This window comes from Aulonocara sp. 'chitande type north' Nkhata Bay, linkage group LG23, assembly GCF_057382095.1.
Source record: "Aulonocara sp. 'chitande type north' Nkhata Bay isolate Kocher_YH1m ecotype deep benthic linkage group LG23, A_spYH_male_GT1.1, whole genome shotgun sequence".
In the NCBI taxonomy this organism is placed as follows: domain Eukaryota; kingdom Metazoa; phylum Chordata; class Actinopteri; order Cichliformes; family Cichlidae; genus Aulonocara; species Aulonocara sp. 'chitande type north' Nkhata Bay.
This window is the reverse complement of record NC_141365.1, coordinates 1,847,330-1,866,747: the sequence shown is the minus strand read 5'-3', so window position 1 is coordinate 1,866,747 and position 19,418 is coordinate 1,847,330. Positions and strand designations below refer to the sequence as shown.

The 19,418-nt window shown below is 40.5% G+C and overlaps 1 protein-coding gene across 4 annotated transcripts in view; it reads left to right on the top strand.

Moving 5' to 3' along the window:
* Positions 1-19,418, top strand: part of pex5la (peroxisomal biogenesis factor 5-like a) — a 127,353-nt gene that overhangs the window by 76,379 nt on the left and 31,556 nt on the right. For 3 of the 4 annotated variants that reach the window (XM_086284291.1, XM_086284292.1, XM_086284294.1), the window contains 6 exons: positions 7,738-7,849; positions 11,674-11,883; positions 12,632-12,752; positions 14,640-14,733; positions 15,821-15,850; positions 19,246-19,341. In XM_086284291.1, coding sequence (XP_086140417.1) covers positions 7,738-7,849; positions 11,674-11,883; positions 12,632-12,752; positions 14,640-14,733; positions 15,821-15,850; positions 19,246-19,341 — 663 coding nt within the window. The remainder of the gene's footprint in view (positions 1-7,737; positions 7,850-11,673; positions 11,884-12,631; positions 12,753-14,639; positions 14,734-15,820; positions 15,851-19,245; positions 19,342-19,418) is intronic. The other variant, XM_086284293.1, reaches the window with a different exon arrangement.

Here is a 19,418-nt window from a genome sequence, read left to right as displayed (position 1 = left end):
GACACATTATAGAGCCAGCTGTTAGGACCGATCTTCAGCATTAATAAAACCAGTCTTGGACAAATCACAAGAAAAGTACAGAGCGATGGGCTGTTGAATTGATGATTTTTGTCCAAAGGCAGTCTGGTAGCAAGCTTTTAGTATGAAATAATGGCAGCTTTATTCTTCACTCAAATATATAAGGGAAGAAATTATTCTTTTTTTTAAATATTTCACTTTTGACTCTGCTGCCTAAAGTCAAATCATATAAAGCCATCACGATGACTCATAAAACCCCAACAAGCCTTTGGGATGAATAGATCATCACCACCCACAAGAAACTGCTTGGAAACAAAAGTAACGAGTAAACAACCTGATGCATCACGGAGAAGCTTTCTAATGATTTGTAAGAATCAATTTTGCATTTTAAAAAAGACTTGCTGCATAGTTATATAATCCCTGACCACAGCTCACAACCACGTGAACTCTATAAAGCATACAACCTTGACTGTTATCATTTTTCTAGCCAACCATCCATCGCATAGCCGCCAGCTTTTAGCTAACAGCTGACATTAGTTCTCTTTGCCTTTATGTAGTGTTTTCCATCCTCTGCACCTCCTCCTACCCTCACCTCAGCCTCCCCTCCTTCAAGGCTCTGGTACACAATTCCCCTGACAGCAACATCTGAGAGTCAAGCCCAAGTGGCACAATTAGTTGAAGTTTTCTATCACATAATATTCTAGATTACTGCTTAAAGCACTTGTAAACAAAATGCCAAAGTGCTTTGCATAGGAGAGAGTTAAAAAGAAAGGCAGCGAGGGAAAACAGTAACCTCCTCATAGCAATGGGCAAACAGCTCACAAAGCTCCTCTCCTGCCTTAGAAGTGAACCTGTAATTAGTGTTTGCATGCTACCTGCTCTGTGCCTCACACATCATCCCAGATAAACATGGTAGATTTTCTGTCCCCATTTTCTGGTTGATTGGAGGAGGAAAGTGAAGAGGTCTCATCATTTCAAAGCCATGATTTAGAACAGACTCCTGTGGCAATTACACAAAGTGCTTTGAAGAACTACATCAGCTTACAGTGATCGTTTAGGGTTGGGCGTAGATCGTACAGAGTTCTCCATCAGAAGGCTGCCAGCAGTCATACAGAAACAACCTCCTCTTCACAGGCGTGCCTCAACTTATAGGCTCAAAAGCGACCGTTCACAGTCAAATCAAGCTTTCAGTCCACACTCACACTAACATCTTTAATGATGCACTTAGGCACAGCAGTGCTTTTGTGCTGAATGCTAATGGGTTATAGTTTCCTTTATGACCGTTCTAGTTTAGTGTTACCACGCTACCATGTGTTCCCCCTTAAGGCGAGACTAGTGTTTAACATTTAACCTTGAAAACATCCCAAATGTAGTCAGTTACAACGCCAAGCTTTACAACCTCAGGCCTCATGTATCACTCTGGAGGATTTTAAAATCCAGTAGGGTTGTCACCCTGTCCATAACACCAACCTGTGCTAAAATCTCTCATCTGCAGCTCTCCCAACTCACCAAATGATACGTCCATCATGGTCATAGTAACACCAGATGGTGTCTTTAGTGAATGTGCCACACTTGGAAACTGTTGAAAAATGGAGTTGAGCCTTAAAATGAAGCCAGTGCAGAAATAGCAAAAACAAATGCAACAAATCAAATGGCACTTGAAGCTGGTTTCAAAGCAAGTCGATGCCAATAGAGTCCCATGATGACATCCCCAACTTTTCAGCAGAATTAAACATATTTACACCCTTTTGCAGAACATTTTTGGTCTCTTTTCCTTAAAATTATATATATTTTACGAGTGTGACCGTTCTAAGTGACAGGGGGTGTTGATATAATCTTTATATGAAAGATTAACATATTTTAACATAGCCATTGTCAACCAAACAACTTTAAACTTTAAATATTTCGGCCATAATCCTTTTTTTTTCCTTATTAATAAACCTTGATACCTGGATGCTTATACAGTAGAGATCTATAATTCAAAGAGTAGCCCTGCACTAAAGCTAAACCTCCTTTATTGTCCATTTTACATTAAAGGCAACCATAATTTACAAAATGAGCAGTAAGTTTCTATAAAATAAAACTTGAAAGAAGTGATTAAAACCATTAACTCGTTAGGAAAGCCTTTACTGAGATCATAAACACTGCAGGCTTGTGTCCAACTTAAGAACTTATTCCCATCAGGGGAGTTTAAAAAATGTAGGGTGGAGGCATTTTGGCTTTGGCTTCATTTTTCAGGGCCAGAAGCTACAGCCATCTATAGTCTGTGGGTGCCAGCTTATATCTATTAGATAACACATTTTTCTGTCTGGTTAATTATAATGTCAGTCTATCCTCCAGTTCTGATGATGTTGTATATTTGCATGCATTTAACACTAATTAGCAGCTATTTGTTGCTGTGTCCCATACAGCCGATGTTTGCAACTTGTTCATCAAGCATGCTAATGTAGCTAACTGTTAGCTTAGCACTCCAGCCTCTGATCTTATTCTGGCTCCAAAAACAGCATGGCAACAACCATAATGCCAGAACTGAAGCCTGAAAACAACATCCACAAACTACTGGGTGACATCTATTAAAAAAACATGTCACTAAAAAGGCTAAGTGCTATCAGTGCATAATCACAAAGATTTATCACCTTGACTTAAAACTGAAATTTGCATCCTTGATTTAAAGAAAAGGCCTACTGTACCAAAGATGTAGTTTTGTGTGAAGTTTGTCACCATATTGTTTCAAATGTCACATTTTCTGGGGATATGCTAATGTCAGCTGTCAGCAGAACATGGCTCAGCATGGATCCCAATCATGTCTGTCAAAACTTTAAATCTCAACACTATTCAATTAAATCAGAGCATTACTGGAGGACTCTAAATGATGTTTTCTAAATGAGCCACATGCTGCTCATTTGACAGAACTGACCTTCAGTCAATCAATCAATCCAAAAATAAATAAATAAATAAACAGAGTGGAAAAATCCAAAGTCTTGTGACGTAGAAAAAAGGGTTATAAAAACGCATCTAAAAAGAAAACAGGCCAAACTCACAAATGATTTATTAGATGCTTTGAATGGGAAATGCTTCTTATCATGGTTATCGTCCACTGCATGAAAACACGGCTGCAATCCAAATGCTCAGTCGCTGTGAGCATGTGCACTTATGAATGCCTGTTAAGGTGTAAAGAGAACACTATACAATATCTATACAGCTCAACTGGTATTTAACGACTCGGTTAGCTCGAAGCATGATGTGTTAAGTACATTAAAATCAGAAATAAGACTTCAATCCTGAAGACACCAGACAGAAGGAAATCTTCTGTTTTATTCTTACGTGCAACACGCTAGAGAATGCATTTGACTGCATGCACTCATGCATACGTTACTGTACCACAGGCAATATAACAGAGCTGATTAATGCTTCATTTAAACATCAAAGCTGTCAATACAGAAATCTATAAAGGAAACAGAACATATTAATGTACCAGGAAATTAGTACATTGACTATCAAATAGTCAATTACCTGAACTGCTCACAGTCAGTTCACTGTTAATCTGAATAAACCTTTAATTAAGTAATGTTTTCACAAAATAACGGTCTGCAACACCAGTTACTTGTGTAACTGTAATTAAAGTTGCTAAAATACTTTACATACAAAAAGGTTCAGATGAATATGAGGAGACATGATGGTGAAACCTGTCAAAATATGTTGGAAGGCTCATTATGTTAAAAAAAAAAACTATACATAACACAACAACTGATTTGATCCATTTCAGTCTGACTTTAGGGGAAAGAATCAGTACAGGAGCTGTTTTATTGCAGTTAGGCTTATGAACAGCACTTTAACTTTTGCTCTTGTTATTTTACTGGACCTGACTGTAGCTTTGATTTTGCCAACCATTCGCTTCAATAGAGTGAAGCTGGCTACACACTGGAGACCTTACTGGGCAAGCAAGTACAAACGACATATCCACTGAAATGGGCAGGAAATAAACTCATCTCAATCCTCAAGGAAGCAACCGAAGTGACTACCAATGAGAGTGAAGATTACCTTTGACTGACTGGTAGTAAATAAGCATCGCCTAGGCAACTGGGGCCATGTTAGAGCCATCAGTTTCAACGTGATGTGTGACAAGCTAATCGCTGCTAATGTGAGATGGTGTAGATGGAAAGGCACTCGAGTGGCTCTTATGCAGTTTATCAAACAGAGTACATCTTAACACGTGGGATCCCACAGGGCTCAGTCCTTGGACCTGTTTTGTTTCCTTTATATCTGCATCTATTCAGCCATGTAATCCATTATACACGAGTGTCTCTCTTACGAACTGTGTACCTTTAATTCTTACTGCTGAACTCTGATAAAAACTTAAGTCCTCATTATTGGTCCTGATCATATTTCTAATAATGTTAGTCCCCTTTGTTGGACAAGTAATAACTGAGTAAAAGCAATCTGCTAAAAACTTGACATTATTTTCAATCACCGACTCAGTTTTAGCCACATGTCCAAGTCTAATCCATTTTTGCTTCATACAAAATGACTCCAGACTGCAGTTTAAGATTAAATCACTCCACGCTATGGCTCCACTTTAGATCTCAGAATATCACCCTCAGACTCTTCACAGCAGACAATCGATTAAAGGTTCCACAGTCCAGTCTTTAAAACAAAGGGACACTGTGCTTTCACTGTTTTAGCCCAAAACTGTTGGGCAATTTTTCTTTGACCATTAGGCTCAACACAATCAGGTGCTATTGAAAAAAAAACCTACCTCTATAAATGGGCTTTTGTATAATGTTTTACAGTATTTTCTTATATTTTTAGCCTTGCCTGCATTGCCTATTGTTGTTACACATACTGTATATATGTCACTCTCTATAGTGAGAATGCAAAAACATAAACAGGAAACAGAAAAATAGAAGAGCAATGGAAGAATTTTTCCTCTCACAGAAACATTGACACCTATGGGTTTTTTTCTTTTTAACTCAGGTGATATGTAGTTGATTGAGAACAAGTGATTTAATTAAAAGCAACAAAAAGTCACTTAAGATGAGTCACTTCCTGCATTAAAGGCCAGCAGCTGAGCGGTTATCCGGGTTAGTTCATATAAAGCATGCACTCCTTTCACACCGCTAACAGCTGTAACTGATTCAGCAGTGGCTTAGCCTCCGCTCACACTCAACTGCACCTTTGCAGAGCAAGCACAGTCTGTAAATCACTTAATATGACCTTTAAAAACAAGTCCACCCTCATGCATTTCATTTTAAGATTGGTTGCTTCAGACCAAATTGGACAATAACACACTGGCTGGCAGCAAAAGGTGAAATAAGGCTACTCGGCATTGTGAGACTTCCCATGGACAAAATCTCTACTCAGACAGCAGAGCAGCACAAACACAGCCTAATTATCTGTGCTGGGTCACTGTTCCTGCTGCTCAGCACAATCTCTCACTCCACAAACCAACGGCCCGTCTCTGGGTATTATTCATGTCCTCTTTAAAGCATCTCTGCTGCAGAGCAAGGATACAACCAAAGCTGTCACTTCTCCCCTTGCTGATCACCACTGATAAATAAGAGTAAGAAAAAAACACAAAGAAGAATTCATATAATGTCAGTATAATGTAACAGAGGCACAACATATAATATGTTGCCCAGTTTTTCCAGTTTTCTAATTGGTTTTTATTTTCATTCACTCAGTAAAAGGACTAGATGTTACAGTCCCTGGTAATGCATTGCTTTAAATAGAGAAAATCTTTCAGGGATGGCTGTTATGAGGAAAAGTAGCCCAGAAACTTTACCAGCGGCACATATCGTTGTGTGCCTCAACTTTCGGTCTTTTACCCAGGCTAATCTGCCATGTTTCCTTGGTTAGGTTTAGGGGTTAGAGATCTGATCTAAATTATCATATTAAAATTTGGGACACATCGTCAGCAGTGGACCTTGGATTCATCGGGTGTTTTGGCCATTATCTCCAAGGAGGCCCTGCCAGGGCTGATCAGGCCCCGGAGTGTGTCAGTGGTTTATGTTAACATTGTTATTTCTCTTCTACTTTCTCCTGTTTAGGTTTCTACAATTTATTCTCTATTCAATGCAACTGAGAAATACTTACCTCTTTAACATTTATGGAGCCTCGTTTTAATTTAATTTTCACTTTTGGCTTTTAATTCAGTTTAGTTTCAGTTTGTTTCCAGAGTGCGTTTGTTTATTCGTCTTTAAAAATGTTTAGTTTTACTTTCGTTTCTATTAGTTTCAGTGCTATTTCTAGTCCCCATTAATTATTATTGCACAGAGGACATATGTGAGAACAGCGTTCAGGAAAAGCACGTGACTCACAGTCTTGTACACACCAAAGTCTGATCAGGAAACAAACACTGAAACTAAGAATATTTCCTGTATATATCTTCAAATTTTATTTCAGTTGGTTTTCCAAGTTCACAAAATTGCAGTTTGAATATTTTTCAGTGGTTTCATTTTTATCTTTGTTACCTGAAATATTTTTTCCCACGTTTTGACATTTAGCTTGGCAGAGCAGATCCTAAAGAAGGTGAATGACTCCCCAATCAAAGCGACAAATGGCTTTTACGTCCACTGGACTTTTCTCATCTTGCTGACTACTGAAAGCTGCTCTTTCCTGTCGACACACATTTACACAGATCTTTCTAATACGTGCATTGATGATTACCTGTCACACGGCCATGTTACAATGACCATTTAGCCCAATATTCATGTCTCTGAGCCCGCGGTCAGATATTTGTTTTTCATAATTTCTCCAACAGAGGTCGAGCAGGGCCCAGCATGCACTCCAGATTTATTCAGGAAGTCAGCATAATTGTAAAGTAATATAACGCTATCAAAAGCCCATCCAACACTTCATCGAGCATATGGCAGATTGTGCTCAGCGCACTTCATGCTTGCTAACTAACAGGACCTTCATTAAAATTCTGCTTGTGGCCATGGCCTGCAGAGCAACAACAGGAAATGTCACATTTCCTCGCTGCCAGCATTATGGACACGCTACACAATGACATCACCGGTGGCGGCTGCTTTCCTCTCCAAATGATGAAGAAATGGCTGGCAAATTGAGACCAGCTGCACCTGAAGTGTTGTGAGGATTCGTAGTACCAATAATGAACTGGATGTGACCTATTCAGCAGCTGCTCTGGCAACCCTACAAATTGGTGCATCAAAGGCAAAGTGATTAGCATTTCATGGTTTGGAAGGTGAGATAAGCAGGAATGGTTATGTAATTATTGTTCTGGACACCAAGCAGCTCCGAGTCCAGCTCATCTGGATCTCAGTGCATGACACACACTCCAATAACCTGCTCTTCTTTCTGTAGTAACCTGAGGGTTTGTTGGTGCCATAGAGATGTGATTGTGTGATAACAATCATGAAATACCAGCTGTGTTCAACCATATGCCACGCGCACACATCAGTTTGCAGAGAGAAGTCACAGTGGGCTTAGCCGAGAGGCCGCAGGTTCAGTATGTGCCGTCACATGCTGTCGTTAAATAATGTGCACCACGAGCATGTCGCCCCCCAAAGGACAGAGTTGTAGAAGTTTACACACTCATAGGGATTTGACAGTATAGCTCTGCTGTCATGTGAACCAGTGGCCTGAATTTCCCCTCATAATAATAAGGCTTTGGGGGGCTTTCACAGAGGATTTGAAGGGAGTTTAGCATGAGAGACATGCGAAGAGAGCCTGAACTGTCTCATGTGTTTGTCCCTGCAGCTGGTGAGCGAGCAACAAGAGAGCCGCCCGCTTCTAAGCCCTTCTATCGACGATTTCCTCTGCGAGACCAAGTGCGATGGGGTTTCCCGCCCAGTTACTTCCAACACAGCCGGTACAGCACTTTTATTTCCGCATTTAAGCTGATGATAATGTGCTTACATCAAGTATTTTTCTTTCATTTGTACAAGCATTATATTTAAATCTACTCATATTTAATAGCCAGGAAAACCTTTCTGAGCCATGTTGGGACTAGAACAAATGGATGTCACTTCCTCTTTTTATCCAACACGGCCAAAATCCTGGAGACGAGTTTCTTTCTTTTATATAATTTACCTGTGCCTCAAGTCAGATCAATAGACCTTCATATATTATATGATATTTTGATTCTTCACTGTCCACAGGTTGCACTCAGTGATGCCCAGTGCTTGCACAAACATTAGCTGTTGAAGGATGTACTGTATATATATATTAAAAAAAAGGTTTTAGCATCTAACAAAGGTTCATTCTAACATTTCCTTTTCAGCTCTATTTGCAGTTTTAACACTATCCCTACTAAACACCCCAGTAATCAGTTTTATTCACCTCATACAATAATGTTTCCTGTGATTCTCACACATTATAGTGGACTGATTTATTTTCTACTTCAAACATTAAAACTGACTATATTTAAAGAATTATAATACAAATGTATTATAATTAGTGCTTTAAACGATTGTTTGTGCTAAAATAATCTGGATCAGACTCACTGTTGAGAAACTCAACCATCTGACATTAACAGAAGCTGAACACCATCTTGATTTCCGCATGGCATCGTTTGCAGATCAGACAGCTGACACATGTCATCTCTCGTCAGCTGAGAAAAATGCTGTGAGCAACTCTGTCTCTCCCTAATGGAAAAATCATTATGTTTAGGAACATAAACTGCAGAACTGAGGGATTTATTTCTCATTGTGATTTGGAAATAAGAAGTCAAAAATAAGAATAAAACTCTGTGTTTAGGCAAATTTCACTGGGTACAGTCTCCTGCTGCTGCAGTTTGCAGCTACATAAAATGATGCAGGTGAAGCAAATTTTAGGTTTGATTGTTTGTGAACTTGTTTTCATGCTGGATGGAAGTTTCCGGAACCACACGACACTTAACAAAATCGAACAAGCAAAGATAATTACGAGCTCAAGTATGCTAATCCACATGAGTCCTCCGTGATGATGCTTTCTCTGTTTCACTTCCATCTGCTGTTCAGGTCGACAGCAGCAGGTTTTTTTGCTCTTCTGAGTCTTAAAAACCTCCACAGTTAATTATGAATTGATGTCACAGGTATCTGGGGTTTAGAACCGAGTCAATTATACATCTATTTAAATTTGTGATTTAAAAGAAAACAGCGCAGAGGTTTGGGGGTCTCCATCCGGACCAATGCAGCTCTGACATTAACGCATTCACAGAAAGTCGCTTCACCAACACTCTTCTGCTCTCATTTTTTCCTTTTGTCATCACTTTGATGTTTACTTGCTAGTTTAAATAGTCAAAGGAAGGCTTGAAGGATGTGTCATTAACAATGTGTTCTTTATAAAACTGCTAAATATAAACGAATCAAAATGTAAATTAAAACAAACTAATTCTGGCTGAAAATCCTGAGTTTGGGACCACCAGCCTCTACCTTTCTTTCACCTGCACTCCCGTCGGAGCTACTTCCTGTCCTTAAATCACAAGGTGATGTGGTAGGATTGTGTCAATACATGATATTCTTGGGAATTGAAGTTTGAAAAGTGATTGCCAAAGATGACATTTCGATTGTTACTAGTAAATTAAACATTAAACAAATTAAACACTGATGTGTGCACACTTGGTCCATTCTTGGATCGTTGCACACTTGAATGTGAGTGTGGGGAGTAGCTTCCTTCATCAGTCACAAAACAACAGAGTGTCATTTTGTCTACTGGCTTGATTTTAGTTTTTGTAGTTGTGTCAGGCCTTTCGTTTTGTGATGATGGAGGGTCAATGGAAAATTGTACTTATTAGTCAGTATAATCTTTCAGTGATATAAGTTTGCATATGGTAGAATACTGCATGTAATCATTTGTGTTTAGAAGTATATAGTTGGTGACATAGTGAAATGTTTCATCCTAGGGGGCCTGTAACACTTTAAGGTGTTTTAGCGTCCACCCCCACATCCTGGAGAAGTGTTTTAGAGTATATTTCTTAACATGGAGGGTTACACATCCCTCTAACTTTGTGGCCAATAATATGTTCTCTCTCCACTGCAGCAGCGAGTCACCGCTGAACAGTTTGGTCTTTGTCCAAATTGTTTCACACACTCAGAGCTCTGACGTGGCCCGATGGAGACCACTGGTACAAGATAATCAGCTGTAATTTGTCATTATGTTTTGGCTCACTGGTGTCAAACTGAAGAGATCAGGACTCTCGATGTCTCAGTGGTCATACTTGTTTACTACAAACCCACTGGCCGCTACACAGTAACTACTTCTAAATGCTTACTGAGGAGGTTTCTTCCTGTTAAAAGGGAGTTTTTCCTTCCCACTGTTGCCAAAGTGCTTGCTCATAGGGGGTCATGTGATTGTTGGGTTTTTCTCTGTATCTATGAAGCGCCTTGAGGCGACTTATGTTGTGATTTGGCGCTATATAAATAAAATTGAATTGAATTGAATTACTGTGCGCTGTATTTCTTCCTAGCATCATCATTTCAAGGAGACTCTGGGTGGCAAAACAATTTTTACATCACTGTCTCTTCATAAAGCGTTCGTGATTCTTTTGATGCTGGAAACTCTTCAGGCAAGCATCCACACGAGTGTGTCTCCCTTGATTTCTAATTGTATTTGTCATCTAAAGAGCACAAGGCTGGGAAAACGAGCACACTCTCTAATTATGTAGAGATTTCAGTCAACAAATACTCTCAGTTGCTTGACATGAAGCAGCAGCATGCCGGTTATGCAGTCACATACCTGCACTTTTAAGCTCGTATGGCTCAAAAGACGTCGTCGGCTCCTCGGAGGCGAGCAAGAAAAGTTTGTGGGTTCCTCAAATATCCAGTGTATGAAAACGTTTTAGTGTGGGTTTTAGCAAGTCATGAATTTTTAATCTAACCTCACAAAAACATGTCATGTATTTGGTTTGCAGTGTTTCTCACTAAACTACTGATGGGAAATAAAGGAAGCGAGTCTACTGCAAAAGGACAAAATGCCACGATAGATACGATGCAAAGGTTTTTAGTCCCCACTCATTTCTTAATATTTTTGCTTCCAAGGAGCCAGACTCTCTTAGAATTTTTTAAATAGCCCTGAGCAGGAGTTCTTCAACCTCTGAAGATCTTTTTCATTTTTAGTCCTCTCCTTGTACCTGAGCATTTTCACAGTAATGTTTTCTTGTTTGTTGAGCCACCTAACATGACTCGTGCTTGAGTTACTGCACTGACCAAACTGCCTCCAGAGCCCGTCTCATCCTTAGCAGACCGTGCAGTCATTTGCAGTATATTTAGATTGGCTGAAAAGAGCAGCAGCAAATTTTTAGATGCCCACCTAAGGGGGAATACTCCAGCTTAAGTACCGCTGACAGGTCTACATGCCACGTCAGAAACCGTGCCGATCAAAATCAAAGCCTGTGGTGCACAAAAAGTGAAGCCTGCTATTCAGTCTCATTACAAAGTTTTACAAGTTTGATGCAACCTCGAAGGCCTCTTAAAGTAAAGACGCCAATAAAGTCGCAAATTACATTTGAGATAAGGAGATGGTCAACTCACAGATTACTAATTTTTAAAAAAGACCAGAGTGAGGAGGGAAAGTACTCTATGAAAATTTAAGTGCAATCCAACACTCCAACAGATTTGATCAAATTAGAACACGTTTAATGAATGCAGTTTCCATGGCTATCAATGATCCTTCAGATGACAGATGAGAAGCTAACCATGTGCCATCTCCTCACAGTTCTCTCTTCAACTCTGGACCTGCTAGATCTCAGCGAACCTGGAGAGAGGAGGAACAGCAGGGACAGAAAGAGTGCCCTGTTATCCCAGGGAGACAGCCAGAAGAACACCTCACACAGGAAAAAGACAGATGAGACAGAGCTGATCCAGGTGGAAGTTGAACATACGGCACCAAGCATGCGAACCCCAGAGAGGGCATCACTGGACTCAGGTAGAGAGACGCTCCAAAGTTTGGGTGATTTTCTGTCAGTAACACTAAATCACACTTAGTATCAGGGATGACCTGCTCCAATAAAACTGAATCCACTCCACGCTGCCAACACTAATGTGCAAACGTGGTCAATCCTTCATCAGCCTCCACTCGAGCCCTCTGACACACCTTATAACTTGAACAACTACAACTCCCATCATCTTGTGTGGAAGTGACCTCACACGTGCACACGAGTGGCCACAGAAGCACTGAGTCGATTTAATGTAATGAAAGGGATAAAAGAAAAGAAACAGCCAGTTCCTTTTGTGTTTGAAAAGGTTAAAGTCTGTAACTGTGCAGAGCGAGTGTGGTGAATAACTCATGGGAGGGAGACTGGTTATAACTGTGATGTCATTTAAAGCAGAACTTTGTGTCCTGATAGATTTGTGGACAGCTGATCGTCTTCTCGTTTTTTAAATTTGTTTAGATTTGTTTTGTTTTTTAGCTAATTATTTGTACTCTCAGAAAGACGTGTTAAAAGGTTTGTGTTTCAAAGCTGGAAAAAATAACTTATCTTTGAAAATTAGTGTCACCATTTAATTGCACACCAAACCTGATTAATTTAGCTTTTTGTCTGAACACATTAGCGTTTCCCCAAATTAACAGAAAGTGGAACATCTGTGTATGTTTCACGGGCAAATTTGAAATGACATTTCTTTGTTTTTCCATGTTTCACTTTGGTTTTTTGTTATGTTATTACTGTCACCAGTTACAATTGGCTCACTGGATAAATGGGAAGAATTGAATCCCAACCCTGAAAGAAATGGCAACAGAAAATGGAAGCTGGAGAGACGACGTTCTTCTAAAAATTCATCTAATGAGTTTCTGTGGTAGGTCCTTACCTCTATATTACTCTGACTGGATAATAATCATATCATCTTTTTCATATCTGTCCAGCATCATTATTATTTACACTGGAAATCTGAATTCCCTGTAAGATGTCTAATAATCAGTAGCCAAAGTCTCAGAGCTTACGCAGCTTTTTGTGCATTAAAATTTGTGTCACTTTGTAGGAAAAATGTCCTTCAGACTTGTTTTTATCCCACCTCTAAGAACCGTCTTAGGCTACGTTCACACTGCAGGCGAAAGCACATCAAATCCGACTTTTCTGACCCTGCGACTCATATCCGATCATGGTGTGACAGTGTGAACGGCACATTGAGAGACCAGTGTCGGAGTGTTAAAGAACAGCTTTGAAATTCTCATGAGTTGTTTGCAAAAGAAAAATCACCATCATATTGCAGCTACCCCTTCGGCGCCAGCTGTGGGCTCAAGGCTGGAGCCGAACAACAACACCCTGATAACGACTGTGTTGAGTCTGTTCTTCCCATTCCCTGCAAGGCCACCTGGGTTGGCTGGAAGACTGTTTACTTAGCCTAGCAGGGCGAAGGACAGTCTCAGCTGAACTCTGGACACACACACACACACACACATATACACTGATAAGCACTCACCGACGCATCACCCTCCCTACCCCGGATCCAACGCCACCTCCAACGCTTACCTCCCATCCGTTGTGGACACCGGGTCAGCTGGAGGCGCAGTCAAAGATTGCAGCGGTCCCAGATCAGCTGTACACACTGGAACACTTTCCCATGTTGCTGTCTGTGTTTATTGTGCTGTGGTGTGTTGATATCTGTGCATTCCTGTATTATCCTTCTGTGTTACACATTTCCATGTTTTTTTCCTGCTACCTGGCCTGACCTGTCTCCCCAATGTGATGTTTGTGTATTGTATGTACGGTCGGAGGTCTGTCATCTCGGTTGTGGGCAAAAGACCTGCAACTGACAAATAAAGGCTATCTCATCTCATCAAATCCGATATTTTCAAATCCGATCTGGGTCACTTTCGTATGTGGTACTGAATCCGATACATATCCGATGTTTTAGAAAGCGACTGCTGTTTGATGGTCATGTCGCATTAAATCCGTCTTTTACGTCACTGACACAAGACAGACGCCAACTATCAGCGCCCAGGAAGACGTTGTGAACACTTCCTGTTTGTTGGGAAGACGATGTTGGAGAAACGTGAACATTTTATTTGTACTGCTCCTCTCTAAAACAGTCATACGGATAAACTGTAATAAGGATAATTATTAGGCCATATGTAAATAACTTTACACTTATAAGTATAACTTAGAGCAAAATTGGGAAACGTAAAGTCCGAAGTCTTTATATTAAGGCCATCAGTCAAACACTACTGCTTGGTCTGGGTTGTGTGTGACGTCTTCTTTTGCGCATGCGGACGCGTTGAGCGTTCACACTGGAGACCGTTTGCTGTCACATTGTATTTGTAGTGTGAACAAGCAGACAAAAAAAAATCGGATTTGATCAAAAATTCAGAATTGAGCATCAAGACCTGCAGAGTGAACGTAGCCTTAGTGTCTTTATGTTCAGGGTTTTTAGGCCCACGACTTCCTTTGCTTGCTTCTTGTTAGACAAACAGTCCTGCTGAACATTTTAGGTAACTGAGGAAACATTACTTTAGTAGACGGTGAAACAGGGGAGACCGAATGTTTGTCCACCTGTTGATTATATAGTGTTTTATCTGCTATTGGCAAAGTTCAAAGGTAAATATTTACCATGGTGATGTTTTATGCAAACATGTAATAAAATTACATTTTTTTACTGCCATTTTCTAATTATTCATCTTTAAAGCTCTACTGCCAACATGTTTAACATGCTGGCTCATCCCAGTCCTCTCTCTTTTTTCTTTAGGTCCATAGATTGTAAACCACAGATAGACTCGTCAAATAAGAATACCCTGGAAGCAAACACCAAACTGGAACCAGAGTCTGCACTGGCGTCACAAGTAAGTGCTCGGAGTGTGAGTGGAAGGCAGGAATCCTCATTAATGCACTGTGTGCGCACTCGAAGTCTTTTTTAACTGAGAAAGCTTTCCACATCTCCGACATTAGCGTTTCCCTTTCCAGAACCCCCCCCCCAGCACCACCACCCTCCTTGAGAAAATCAAACTACATGAACATACAACTGCAGGAAAAGGCTGTGGAACCTCCCAGCATTGATTGCCTGTCGTGTCCTGAGTCTTTGTCTAAATCACACTTATAAACAAGTACAAGTGACCACATTAATGTCACACATTCTTACTTTGTGTAGGCTTTGTGAATGTCTGAGATCCTGATGTTTCCAAAAACTGACATCAGAGCTTCAGTTTCAGAAGCTGGAATCAGAAGAAGAGCACGCCGCTGTAAATAAAGGCCGTCAAAATGCTTCTTGACATTCACGTAAAGATTTCATGATGGGACAAATGGGACTCTATAGGAAAGATTATTAAGAAGCATGAAGCTGTAAAATGCCATAGAAGAGACTTTTTCAACATCACTCCATTTTCTAAACCACTGTTTATCAAATTTTGAGACCCATGGAGCAGACGCCAGGCAGGGAACACCCTGGAAACATCCAGGACAGGTTATCAGTTACCATTTCATGCTCCATATTGCACCTACAGTCAATTTAAAATCTCCAATAAAACTAACAGGGTGGAAGTCAGAGTACCCAGAGATGAGCCACATACGCACAGGGAGCTGGAGGAAACTGAGGAAATTTTCCCAAAAGAGGGAGTTCTGCAGGGATTATTTTAAAAAAGCACTAATCATCTTCAAAAATGTCTGTTTTTGTGACTCTGATAAAGATTAGTCCAGATGTTAGGAGTAATCAGTGCAGAAATCCTGGTCATTCCAAAGGGTTTACAAACTTTTTTACTGTATTGTTCTGATTGTTGCACTGTTATATACGTTTGAAGAACTGATGACTTAAGCTTTATTTACCAACTGCATGTTTATGTTGTGTTACAATGAAAGTTTGTATCTAATAAGACACCCTACTGTGTGTTGTTTACCCATCATTTTGTCCTAACACCTACAATTCTTCCATTTCAGCTCAACAGGCAGTATATTAGTGGAAGACATGTAAGCCTCCCTATGCATCCTTTCATATAACACTGAAAGACTTATACATTTGTACCAGTGAAACAGCATCACACCTTCTCAGAATATCTGGCTCTAAAGACCAAAAACAAGGTGACTGTACTGAGAGCAAAAAGTAAGATAAAGATCAAAGTTGGCTTGGGATGGATTCCTTTGTGGTGCTACTAGGTCCAAATGTCAAGCGCTTTCTGCCTTAGTTGGTGTCTCTGTGTAGGTCTGCATAGGGGTCTTGTTTTCAGACGCCATTATTAGATTAATAGCCTATGAATTATTCAGCAGCCTTACTCCAAACCCATTAGTGTTGAGCTCACCGAGCTAGCTAAGCCTATATCACCTTTTCAGCACACTGATAAATAATAGATTTGGGATTAAAGATAGCTGTCCGAGACGGGGGCCGGGGAGCTATTGGCAAACAAACACACCAAATTTGTTTTGCTCAGGAGTTACATTGTAGCTCGCTGACAGAGATACTGTAAAGAGTGGTTTTAGCTTCCCACACAGCAGGTACAACACGCACACAGAAAAAAAATGCATGCAAAGATGAGGCGGGTCCTGCATGAGATTTACATACACGAACTAACACAAGTGTATAACTCAACCTTCAAAGGAAAAATCCACCCTCGTTATTTTGTGGAGTTAAACATCAAGGAGGAGAAAGAATCGTCATTTTATATGTTTATAAACATGAAAAGAAATCTTTTTATGATGCAGTTACAGTGCATGCTCACTGTGAGCTCCAGCTTCACGCTTCAAGGTTTTATTGTTTCCTCAGTCCCTGCTTTTAAAGAGCTCATCCAACTGTAATTTGCCAGTAAGTCCTCATCCTATCAAGCCTTTAGTAAAAACATCATGTCTTAGAAATATAAGAAGGGCAACTGGAGGGCACATCCTCTGCCAAGACCAATGTCTGAAAGAAAGATTTCAACATTTAAAGGACTCTTGCTTGGCACACGCTCAGCCTCTGTGCTAGCCTTCATGAAATTAGCTTTTGTGGTTTTTGCATAATCTTGATAAAAACAGACAGAAAACAAATGGCCTCCACCTCAGTGCCTGTCCTGGCAATCCCATCTTACATTTTTCTTTATCATCACGAGCTCAATAGCTCTGCAGAGCAGTCTGGTGCTTACTTACTTCCACTGCTTTTACAGAAACATTTTGCATTTTAAATGCAGATTCTTGGGGTTTCCTCTGGGCAGCAAGAAAAAGAAAACACAGACAAACAACAGCTGGAAAAAAGCAAAACAATAAATACCAACAGGAAATAAGACACTGCTTGAAATTCAGGGCTCATTATTTTAAACCTGAATACGTATTTGTTTTTTTAGCTATGACTATGTCACCAATCGACAACCTCTGTGTGCATGACTGAGAAAAGTCTCATTAAAAACAATTCTGCAAAAGAAGAAACATTCCTCAACAGCGATGTGAGAGACTCATCGCCAGTTATTGCAGAGGCTTGATTGCTGTTCTTAGTTATCAGGTTTTCACACAGGGTTCCTATAAGTTTGGACACACCTTCTCATTTCATGGTTTTTCTTTATTTTTACTACTTTCTACAGTGTAGATACAAACTGAAGACTTAAAATCTATGAAGCAACATATATGGAATTACCCAGCAAAGACAAAAATGACAAATAACTCTAAACATGTCGTATATTTTAGAAAGCAGCCATCCTTTGCTTTGTTGACAGTGGGTTAGGGTTTGTTGGGGTTTTATTCAAAACTGAAGGCACACTGAACCAGCATGGCTACCACAGCATCCTGCAGCCACACACCATCCCATCATTTATTTTCCAACAGCACAATCACTCCACACTCACCTCCAGGCTGTGTGAAGGCTGTTTGACCAAGAAGGAGAGTGATGGAGGCCTGGCCTCCAGTCACCTGACCTAAACCCAATGGAGATGGTTTTGGATGAGATGGAGCGCAGAGTGAAGGCAAAAGGACAATCAAGTGCTCAGCATCTTTGGAAACGCCTTCAACACTGTTGGAAAACTATTTCAGGAGATGACCTCATGAAGCTCATGGAGAGAACGCCAAGAGTGTGCAAAGCAGTAATCAAAGCAAAGGCTGGCTAGAATCTAACATGTTTTGAGTTATTTCACACTTTTGTCTTCTACATAATTCGTCTGTGTTCATTCCTAGTTTTGATGCCTTCAGTGAGAATCTACAATGTAAACATGAAAATAAAGAAAAACCATTGAATGAGAAGTTAATAGTGTATACACTACCAGTCAGGTGGTGTATACACGATTAACTGATGGCCAAGGCAACGCCCAATCACATCATCAGGTTGCACTGTGTGAATTGTAACCATGTAATCTAAATTCCATCTTGTTATGAACTAAAAGTGAAAAGTGTGGAAAGAAGCCCAAAAAACAACCACCAAGGATTTGGAATAAAAGTTGTTAAAATGTTGTCTGGTATGAAACTACAGCTGGACTGGAGATCTCACAGCAGAATAGTAAATCTCGCCACATTTCTGATTTAAGCTGAAGACAGGAAACTGTGACAGAGCACTTTCGGGTGGATTTTTCCTTAAGCAATCCAAATACAGAATCCTGCATTTGTGGCAACTTTTTCTTTTTGGCACTGCATGCATTTTGCTCTTCATGAAGCACTTTCTTGCACCCATTCTGGGTGACATTAAGATGAATTTTGCATTATATCTTTCCAGATGGGAAATGTTACAGATAATAGCTGGCGGGACTGCAAGCACAGGGAGCAGTCTCTAATAGATTTCCTAGCCCTGCGATACATACAGCTATTGCTATGTCTAGTAAGCCTAATGCATTGTATACGAGTATCTCAGAATCATTTACTTCTCAAAATGAATGCATATGAAGTTGTGTAAACTATACCACACTCTGATAATGCAAAACTACTTGCGTGTAATTGGTTGGTTTCCATTTTCTCAGCACAGCAAAGCTTCATTATCCAAGTGTGTAAGTGGGAATCTATCAGCATATTCTGGTTTTACATTGCATGCACACAGGAGTGAGCCAGGCCGGAGGGTGAAATTGTGAGAGGCTGGATAAGTAGGATGTGGTTCAGATGAGGAGCAGGTCTGCGAGGCGAGGGCTGGGCGGGTGGGTGCTGACAGTAGTGATTCGGCTGGCCTTCCTAAGCATGTCAGAGGCTTTGTTGAGGCAGGGATATTTACTCATCCCTGAGAAAGCAGAGACGGCTGACCCTGCACACTCTCCCTGCCCGCCTGTCCTCCTATCTGCGCGTGTGTGTAATGCGATGTTCTATGTTTGAAGCGTGTGTGCGAACGTGATGGTTTGTCATGTGCAAGTGAGTGAAGGTAACGGAGCCTGTTTGCGCATAAATGTTTATATTACTATGAAATGTGTGCATGCATGTGTGTATGACAGGCTCGCTTAACGAAGGAGCAGCGGTGGGGGAGCGCGCTGCTGTCCAGACATCAGTCCCTGGAGGAGGAGTTTGAGCGGGCCAAGGCTGCTGTTGAGGTAAGCAGAGTTCTCTTTAGTACATCTGTCAGCAAAGAGGCTCATCCGCCGCTGACTTCTACTAAGACTTAACAGGA